Raw genomic sequence first — 10,480 nt, 5'->3', positions numbered from 1 at the left:
CCAGAGACACACATCTGAAATGGCACTTCCCTGATGCTGAGAGACCTCGACGAGCTGGCCAGTCCTCCAGCCAGCTGACCTAAGTGATTTTTGCTGTAGCATGCATTACTGGGGAGATAAATGGAGAAGGGACTTTCTACTCTGGCAATGGCTGCTAGAAATTTTTGACTAACTCTTCAGGCTCCAGCTGATCGGTCAGCTGCCTCAGCTCTGCCTTGCTGCTGGGGCTCTTAGAGTATTCTCCCCGCCCTCAGCTTCCCTCCCCTGTGGCCACAGCCCCTCCCATCAAAGGAAGTGAGAGAGGGGCTGCTGTAACAGGAACTAGGACCAGGAGTCAGTGAAGGAGCAGGAGTAGGGCCATGCCCGAGCCGCCCCCAAGAGCCTCCTGAGCCTACCCCATCGTCACCCACAGGAGCCCAGACGCCAACCCTCACCATGGTGAGTCCTTCTAGGGTGAGCTCCGAGGTGCATGGAGGGGGGGGCTAGTATCAACTAGGTGACGGTGCCCTCAGAGCACCCTCAGAAACTGGAGCACTGGTTATGAGACTAATAGACTCTAGAGAGGATCCCTCAAGGCACGTCAGGGCACTCCTCATGTCCCTTATCAGAGACCAAGTTCTTATCTGATGATGGCTGCTTGGCTATGGGGGCCAAGAACATAGCTGTAACTGGCAGGTGGAAGGTGCCCCCGAGGGAATCCGACAGTCTGCATGGGCAGGGACATGCCCCTTTCCTAGGGCTTAGAGAACCAGTTGTCACTCAGCTCAGACCCTCATCTTCCCTCTGGTTTTCATCGTCACTTCTCTCTTTTTGGCTTCCGTTTTAAGATGTCATATTTGGAAGTTGGTCTAGATAGGGAACATTTTTAGTGGGAAGAGGGAAGTTATTGTTGGAAACATTCAAGAGGTGTGTGGGTCTGACCACTTGGAGTCAGCCAGTGAGAGAAGAAACCGTGTCTTGTGCACAGGCTGTGGGGTGTGGTGACTGTGTAGATGACAGGTAGTTTTACTGTAACAATCTCAGAGCTAGGGGTGTAGCCCAGGGTACTTGGCCAGCTTGCTCAAGGTCCTCCATCTCAAGCACTGAAAATAAACCATCATCATCATTTAATTGCCAATTAATATTACTGAGAAAAAGGAAGAGGAAGAGAAGATGGAGGAGGAACAGGAGATGGAAGAGGAAGGAGACTAGGAGGAGAAAGAGGAGGTGGAAGAGGAGCAGGAGATGGGAGAGAATGAGGAGGATGAACGAAGAGGAGGAAATGGAAGAAGGAAAAGGGAGAGAAAAGAAACAGAGAAAGGAGGAGGGAAGGAGGTGGAGGAGGAAGAAGTGAGGAGGAGGAAGGAGAAGTGGAGGAGGGTGTGTCCACGCCACTGCACAAGGGTTAAAGTGGAGACACGGCAGCCAGAGTTTCGCTGCGTGTTTAGGTTGAGGTCTGCTGACGGTGCTGGCAATGTTGGGGGACAGTCACCATCAAGGGTCTAGACCCGGCAGCATTATGACACCCACAGTAAGACAGAGCCAGGAGTGGTCATACAAGTCACCCCCCCATAGCTCCAGGCATCTGCAGTCCACTTCAACTTTCATTTTGTGTCATTCTATCAGTAAGAACGAGGGCCTGTTTTTAGGAGAGGGATGGTTGCAGGGTTCTTTGTGGTTACAGCAGATGATCAGAGTGGAGGCCGGGAGTTGGGTGAGAGGTAAAATTAATCTGAGAGAGAACTCATCTTTCAGAAAGCCAGTGAGGGTTGGGGCTAGGGCTCAGTGGGTAGAGCGCTTGCCTAACATGCACAAGCCCTGGGTTTCATCCCCAGTACCACACAAACTGGACATGGTGGCACATGTCTGTCAGAACAGCACTTGGGAGGTGGAGGCAGAAGGATCAAGGTCATCACTGGCTATATAACCAATTTAGAAACCAGCCTGAGCTACATGAAACTTGTTCTAAAAAAAAAAAAAAAAGAAGGAAGGAAGAGAATTTCTTACCTGAAAGGAAACCCCTCCTCTGCCAAGGATGAGAAATGCTTAGTCAACAGACTGCTTTTGCAGACGGATCTGGAAGGGGAGAAATGAATGCATCTAAGTGAACAGATAGATGATGAAGCCAGGTAGGGCGGCACACGTGTAATCCCAACACTCTGGGGGTTTAGGCAGGACCATGAATTTGAGGCAGCATGGACTACCTAGTGAGATCTTGTCTCAAAAAAAAAAACAAAAATGGGACTGGGGCTGTCGCTCAGCTGGCAGAATGTTTGCCTAGCATGCACAAAGCCCTGGGTTTGATCCCCAGCCCTGCATAAATAATGTGGTATGGGGGTGCGTGCCAGTCATCCCAGAACTCTGGTGGTGGAGGCAGGAGAACCAGGAATTCAAGGTCATCCTCTGCTACTTAGTGAGTTTGAGTTCAGCCAGGGTTACAGGAGACAAAGGAAAGGAGAGTGGGAAGAAGGGAGAGAGGGAGGAGGGAGAGAGGGAGGGAAAAGAAGACAGTGGAAGAGAAAGGAAAAGACTGAAACCATCTAGGAGAACCATACTGCTGTCTGGGTTGCTGACGCTGTTGAAAGAGTCAGTGAAGCAATGTTCATAAGTCCTTTGTGGAAAACACTGCTACACACACAGCAGCCACCATCACCTGGGAAGTTCCTGTGGATTCAGTGATAGAGATGGCTGTGGGTCACCCATTCTTGGCTATTGTAGATGTCCTTGTGAGGTAGGTACTGTTGTGGTTGTGATCGGAGTGTTGCTGTTGGTTAGTGGAGATTATGTCAACAATAGTCCTCACAGATGGGCTGGTGGTGGTGGTCGGCAGTGACAACAGTTGGTCTTTAGTTTCTTCGTTTTTTAAGGATTTATTTTTGTTTATTTTAAAATATTTGTTACTTTTATTTTATGTGTATGAGTATATTGCCTGAATGTGTTTAAGTGCACCTGTGTCATGCAATACCCGTGGCGGTCAGAAGAAGGCATCAGATTCCTTGGAACAGGAGTTACGGATTCATGTTAGCCACCATGTGGGTGCTGGGATTGAACCTGGGTCCTCTGCAAAAGCCGAGTCATCTCTCCAGCCCCTTATTTTTGTTTTATATGTTTCTGTGTATCACCTACAGAGGCCAGAAAAGGGTGTAGGATCCCCTGGAACTGGAGTTACCAGTGTGGATGCCACCAGATGTGGATACAAACTCAGGTCCCCTGGAAGAACATCAAATACTCTTAACTTCTGTGCCATTTCTCCAGCCCCTCTGGTGATTAGCTTTTGTTGTTGTTGTTGTTGTTGTTGTTGTTGTTGTTTTGGTCGTTTTGAGACAGGGTCTCCCTGTAGCCCCAACTGTTCTGGAACTCACTATGTAGACCAGGCTGGCCTTGAACTCACAGAGACCTGCTTGCCTCTGCCTCCCAAGTGCTGGGATTAAAGGCGTGTGCCACCACGCCCGGCACTTTTGTTGTTTTGAGACAGGGTCTCACATATCCCAGGATGGAATGACCTTGAAAACCTGATCCTCCCGCCTCCACCTCCCAATGCTAGGATGATGGACATGCTCCCCCATGATCTGTTTACATGGGGATGGAACCCAGGACCTCCTGCACAGTAAGCAAACCTCCACCACTGAGTTGTATCTCTAGAGTCTCAGGCAGCCCAGGTTACCCTCAAATTTATTAGGTTGCCAAGATGACCTTGAACTCCTGATCCTCCTGCCTTGGCTTTCTGAGTGCTGGGATTACAGGAGTGCTCCTCCAAACCAGACTAGCTGATACTTAATGTTAGCCATTAATGTTTGGTTGTTTTCATCAGGAAACCATGGTGCTTGTGATGGGTGGTAGTAAATGGCCATTATTTGCAACTGGGTGATTGACAGTTCATTTCCTATTGGTTGCTCATTACTGGTGAATGGGGTGGCAATTCATTACTGGATTTTTTTTTTTTTTTGAGACAGGGTCTCCCTGTAGCTCCAGATGGCCTGGAACTCATTATGTAGACCAGGTTGGCCTCAATCTCACAGAGATCTGCTTGCCTCTGTCTCCAACTGCTGAGGTTAAAGGCATGTGCCACTGTGCCTGACAAAAGCATTATTGGATTTTGAATGGGATATGGTTGTGTATCATTATCAATAACTGCTCTGTGTGTGTGTGTTATATGTGATGTGTGCATGCAGATTTACATACCTGAGCACACAAGCCTATGAAGAACAGAAGAAGACAATGGATCTATTACTCCAACTCATTCCTTGAGTCTCTCACAGTATCTGGACCTAGGCTGGCTGCCAGCAAACCCCAAAGGTCCTATTGCTTCTGCCTGGGGTTGCACAAACATATATGATCACATCTGGCTTTTTATATGGATGCCAGGGATTCAAACTCAGGCCCTCATGCTTCTACAGCAAGTGCTCTTACCTACTAAGCCATTTTCCCAGCCTCTTGGTGTTTGTTTGTTTTCATTTATTTATTTTGTGGGGAGGGGCACACATGTGGAGGTCAGAGAACAGCTCTCAGGAGTCTGTTCTCTCCTTCCACCATGTAGGTTCTAGGGATCAAACTCAGGTCATCAGACTTGGCACCTTTATCCACTGAGCCATCTTACTGGCCCCCATGATGTATTTCATGATGGTTGTTGTTGATAATGGTTATTGTTTTATTGTAGGTATTGGGTTTTGTTTTTTGTTTGGGGACAAGTGATAATAATAATTATTATTATTGTTGTTGTTGTTATTGCCTCAAACTCATGATCTTCCTGCCTCAACCTCCCAAATGCAGACATATGTCATCGCTCTTGGCTGGTTGTTTTTGTTGGTGGTTAGTTAATTAGGGTTGGTGATGATGGTGATGGTGTGGTAGTTGTACAGAACACCGATGATGGAATTGGTTGCTGTTTCATCTGTGGCACTGACACTAAAGCTACCAGCAGTTTCTGTTTGACTGTGAGGGGTGGAGGCAGCTACAGCTTGGCAGTGGTGGTGACATGAAGGTAATGGTGGTTGTTTTGAAGGTTCAGACACAAAGCAAAAAAGATGATACTAGGGATATCGCTCAGGGGTAGGCACACGCCTGCCTAGTATGTGCAGGGTCCTTAGCACCATCCCCAGCACCACAAAAACAAGAGTAAGGAGGAGCTAGAGAGACAACTCAGGTTAAGCACTTGCTGCTCTTACAGAGGACCTGGGTTCAGTTCCCAGTACCCCATTTAGTAGCACACACCTGCCTGTAACTCCAGCTCCACAAGATCTAATTGGTCTCCATGGGCACTCACATGCATGTGCACATATACACACATACGCATAAATAAAAATAAAATACATCCTTTTTAAAAAAGGAACATGGAAAGCAGAGGTGCAGCTGCTTGGTTCAGGTCCAGTGGCTGAGAGGATGGAGAGAAAAGGAGGGATTTAGGAAGGAAGCTTACTAAGACCCCTACCCTAACTGAGGCAAGAGATGTAGTTCAGCTGGTAGAGCACTTGCCTGGCATGCATGAAGCCCTGGAACCATCCCCAGCACCACATAAACCAGATGTGGTGGTGCACATCTGTCATCCCAGCATTCAGGAGGCGGAGGCAGGAGAATCAGAAGTTTAAAGTCATCCTCAGCTACATAGCAAATTTGAGAAAGACCGGCCTAGGCTATTTGAGACCTTGTCACAAATAAGTCAAATAAAACAACATTTAAGATTTTATTACATTTAAGACTGGAGAGATGGCTCGGCAGTTAAGCACACCGGCTGCTTTTGCAGAGGACCCAGGTTCAGTTCCCAACACCTACATGGCAGCAACTGTCTAAAACTCAGGTTCCAGGGGATCCAACACCCTCTCTGGCAAAACACTCATACACATAAAATAAAAATAAGTAAATAAATAAATAAGAATCCACAACTAAACTGGGAGTGGTGTGGCACACCAGTAATGCCAGCAATTGGGAGGTAGAGACAGGAGAATGAGGAGGTCACAGCCATCTTGGATGATAAGACACAGTCTCAAAAAACAAAAACAGGACCGGTGCCCTGGCTCGGCAGGTAAAGGACCCGCTGCCAAGCCTGAAGACCTGAGTTCCATGCTGAGACTCACACAGCAGAAGGAGAGAACTCACTCCTGCAAGCTTTCCTCTGACCACTTGTGTGCTGTGCCCCATGCCCCCACCAAATAAATAAATGTAATTTTTAAATGTTTTTAAAACCTACAGAGGAGCTGGGTGTGGTGGCACACACCTTTAATTCCAGCACTTGGGAGGCAGAGGCACACAGATCTCTATGAGATCAAGGCCAGCCTGGTCCACATAGCAAGTTCCAGATCAGCTGGGGCTACAGGGAGACCCTGTCTCAAAAATTAAAACAGGGGCTGGAGAGATGGCTCAGCAGTTAAGAGCGCTGACTGCTCTTGCAGAGGATCTGGGTTCGATTCCCAGCTCCCACTTGGCGGCTACGAACCATCCTTAACTCCATATCCAGGGGAATCCAAAGCCCTCTTCTGACCTCCACGGCATTGCATGACACGGGTGCACTCACGTACATGCAGGCAATACACTCATATGCATTAAAAATAATAATAATAAAATATTTTTAAAAAAGAAATCAAAAACATTCAGAGGTAACATATTGCTTTAGATCGTCAGGTCTTATCTACATGGATTTGATTACAGAAACTAATAATGTATCTTCTAAGCCAGAGGCAGTAGCACATGCCTTTAATCCTGGCAGTCAGACCAATCTCTGTGACAAGGCCAGCCTGGTCTACATAGTGAATTCCAGATCAGCTGAGGCTGCAGGGAGACCCTGTCTCAATAATAATAATAATAATAATAATAAAGTATTTTCTACATAATGAAAAATAAAAAGAAAGCGCCACAACTGATTGGACAAGAAGTGGGGTGGGTGAGACAGACAGGTTTGGGACATCGAAGCCACATCCCACAGGTTCCTCTCTAGTAAGAAAAAGACTAAGACTTGGGTTCCCCAACTCCAGCTTTGCATCAAGTCTTTGAAGAATTATGATGGACTCTTGTCCTGAAAGACAAGGGTCTCTATCTGTTGGCTATTTGGCCTCCAGCTAGACCAAAAAGAAATAAATCCATGGGCCCCATCCTTTATGCATCCCTCCCCCTCCACCATAGGGAGAGAGAGATCCTGGCAGGGAATCAACGCTGTTTTCACAGTTCAATGATTCAGGGTGTGGTTCTAAAACCCCACCAAGCCTTGGGAAGGTAGGCCCAAAGTTCTAGTGTCAAAGGCAGGGTCTGGGAGCAGCAGTTGGTCCCAGCAGGGCTACAGCAGCAGGCTCAGGCCTCCATAGTTTTCAGGTTCCTGCTAGGAAGGAAGTGGCTGATGCTCTGGGGCTCTTGCTCATCACCACCAGGTCTAAGAGAATTTGTGTTACCAGGCTCTGGGTCACAGCCTGTGCCCCCACAAGCCAGGTTCAGCCACCCTTTCTCCATAAAGGAATTAAAACAGCCAAATTAATAATAAAAGCACAAAAAGATTCATTCAGTGTGGCCACATTGCGGGGAGGGATAAGGGGATGCAGTCATACACACATACACACACACACACACACACACACACACACACACACATCCATCTTTCTGGTCTTAAAGATGAGGTTAAGTTTATGCAGAGGCCAGAGCTTTGGATATCTAAGCAGTTCCCAGTCGAGTTGCTCTTGCCCACCACTGACCCTCAATGTCTCTTCTGGAAGGTGAATTAAGACAACTCCTCTGGCTGGCCCTGTCTTTAGGCTTTCTCCTCTCTCAGCATGATGTTGTTTGGGGACTTCCAGTTCCTAGGGGTTCATTGTTTCAGTAACAGTCTGACAGCCAATGTGAGGGACACAAGTCTCTTTAGAATATCTTCATTCCTGACACTTGAGATTTTGGGTGTGAATTTCAAAAGCTCTTCCTTCTGGCCTTGGGCCCACTGGGGCTGGCCAAGCTCAAGGGTGGTAGCCATGACTATAGTAGGAAATGTTAGTATTTTCATGTGACAATCTGTGCCTCCTTGAAGCTGTACAGCAGCACCATGAGATCTACTGGCCTTGGTGTTCTCATTTTTCAAATGAGAAAACTGAGGCAGGGAGGTCTGGCGAGCTGCTGGATGAGCCACAGATGGAGGTGATTTCAATTCAGTCCTTCCAGAGGCCACTTTCTTAATAGCCACCTTGACAACAGCTGCCCCTTCCTTTTTCTTAGGAAATGAGAGCTCACCTAGGGATTGTCATGAGCAGTCCATTGCTGTTAAATGGCCTCTGAGCATCCTTCCAGCCTCATTTGGGCCTGAGCTCGCCACACCAAAGAAACTAGAATGTTGGAGTCACACACACACACACACATATATATACACAACCAAAAGGCCTTCCTAGCCCTTGACATCAAGTTGCAGGATCAGCCTATAGGGGACTGGAGAGATGGCTCAGTGGTTAAGAGCACTGGCTGCCTTGCAGAGAATACAGGTTTGGTTCCCAACACTGACATGGCAGCTAGCAACTGTCCTTAACTGCAGTTCCAAGGGATTGAACGCCCTCTTCTGGTCTCTGGAAGCACTGCACAAATGTGGTGCACTTACATGCATGAAGACAAAATACATGTAAAATAAAAATAAATAAAACATTATTTTTTAAAGATCAGACTCTCACAGCTTGCCTTAACTCCCACAAACACAGCCTTTCTTGGTGACTAGCTTTTACTTGCATCACCACTCTGAGAGTCAACAGCAGTATTTAAGACCAGTCTACTTAACCTGGTCTCCACCTCCATGCACAGTTAGGAATCAGGAAATTTGTTCACTACAGGGCTTGTAAGCCCCAGCCCTACAAGAACCGCCACCTTGACCACAAACAGCCCCTCCCTTCATTAGCACCAGGAAGGCTGCCCCCACCAGCCCCACCTCCCTGGTGTAGGAGAGCTGTCTGAAGACCTAAAGGAAGAAGCTGCCTCCTACTTCCCACCCCAGCCACCTCTAGCCCCTCACTGTCTTTCACAAGAGCTCCAGCAGGTTGAGTCATACTCAGCTTGTGGTCAACTGAGACCACAAACCTATTTGCTGCACCACCCCCCCCACAAAGCCCCTAGTTCAAGGAAGGAACTTAGGAACACAGTTTCAACTTGAACCAAGATGACTTGGGGCCCACAGACAAAGAGATATTCTTTTTTATTAATTAGTTATTTTAGGTATATGAGCGTTTTGCCAGCATGTAAGTGCAATGCTGTGCAATGCCTGAAGAGGGCAGAAGGGGGTGTTTGACCACCTGGAACTGGAGTTATGGGCAGTTATTAGCTGCCATGTGGGTGCTGGGAACTGAACCCAGGTCCTCTGCAAGAGCATTCAGTGCTCTTAACTGATGAGCCATCTCTGCAACCCCTATTATCTAGGGTTTTTTGTTTGTTTGTTTATTTTGTTTTTTAAACAGGGTATCATGGGCTGGAGAGCTGGCTCAGTGGTTAAGAGCACTGGCTGCTCTTGCAGAAAACCCAAGTTCAGTTCCCAGCACCCACATGGCCCCTAACAACCATCCACAGCTCCAGGTCCAGGGGACCCAATGCCCTCTTCTGGCCTCCATAGGCATTGCACACATGGGTGCACTTACATACATGCAGACAAAACACTTGTACACCTAAAATATATATAAATAAATTCGAAATTCCATTAACAAAACAGGTCTCACATAGCCCCGGCTGGTCTCCAACCCACTAAGTAGCTGAGGATGACCCTGAACTGATCCTCCTGCCTCCATTTCCTGAGTATCAAGGTTGCAGGAGTGCTCCAATGATTTTGTGATAGATAGTGGAGCTTAGAGTGACTTGGGAGCATGGATGTCAGAGGGAGGCAGGACTGATGGACAAAATGGTATGAGCTTGAAGAGACAGAAGCTGCCGAGCAGAGTTGGGGAACAGGGGAGGAACAAAAAGAGGAACTCATCTTTAAAGGCCAGAGGGGCCATCCACAGCTGGCCTAGGGGCCTCCAATCCCACTGAAGGGAAGTGACCATGGGTCTCAGCTCAGCAGAGTAGCTCGAAGCACAAAGACAGGAGCAGCCCAAAAGAAAAGACTGCACATGAGTGCTCTTGTCCCTCCTCATCTGACCAAGCACCAACCCCAGCCACCTCTGACTCAGATAGGGTTGGAGATGAACTGTGTCCTATGCTGTCTCTCTGCACTGCCATGTTCCCTCTGTGTGACCCCCTCACCTCTCAGAGCTATAGTTGTCTCTTCTGGAAAATGGACTTAATAATAGTACCAACCTCTGTGTGTTGAAAGGATGAGATGAAGTAATTCACTTAAAAAGCTTGGTCATGGGGATGGAGAAATGACTCAGAGAGTAACAGCACTTGCTACTCATTCCTAAGGATGGGAGTAGGCATCCAAACATCCATAACTCCAGTTCTGAGGGATCCACCCAAACCCTTCTGGTTTCTGCATGTACACAGATGTGGACCCCACACAGACAGACAGACAGACAGACACACACACACACACACACACACACACACAGAGAATTTTTTTTTTTAA

The 10,480-nt window shown here is 47.5% G+C and overlaps 1 protein-coding gene across 1 annotated transcript in view; it reads left to right on the top strand.

Moving 5' to 3' along the window:
* The first annotated feature begins 286 nt into the window (after window positions 1-286).
* Window positions 287-10,480, top strand: part of Myo1f (myosin IF) — a 59,416-nt gene continuing 49,222 nt past the window's right edge. The window contains exon 1 of the mRNA XM_008844580.3: window positions 287-438. Coding sequence (XP_008842802.1) covers window positions 436-438 — 3 coding nt within the window. The 5' untranslated portion in view covers window positions 287-435. The remainder of the gene's footprint in view (window positions 439-10,480) is intronic.

The sequence above is a fragment of the Nannospalax galili genome, unplaced genomic scaffold (assembly GCF_000622305.1).
Source record: "Nannospalax galili isolate Female #2095 unplaced genomic scaffold, S.galili_v1.0 scaffold262, whole genome shotgun sequence".
NCBI lineage: Eukaryota > Metazoa > Chordata > Mammalia > Rodentia > Spalacidae > Nannospalax > Nannospalax galili.
Note: the sequence above shows the minus strand (reverse complement) of the source record. Positions and strands in the feature narration are given on the sequence as shown.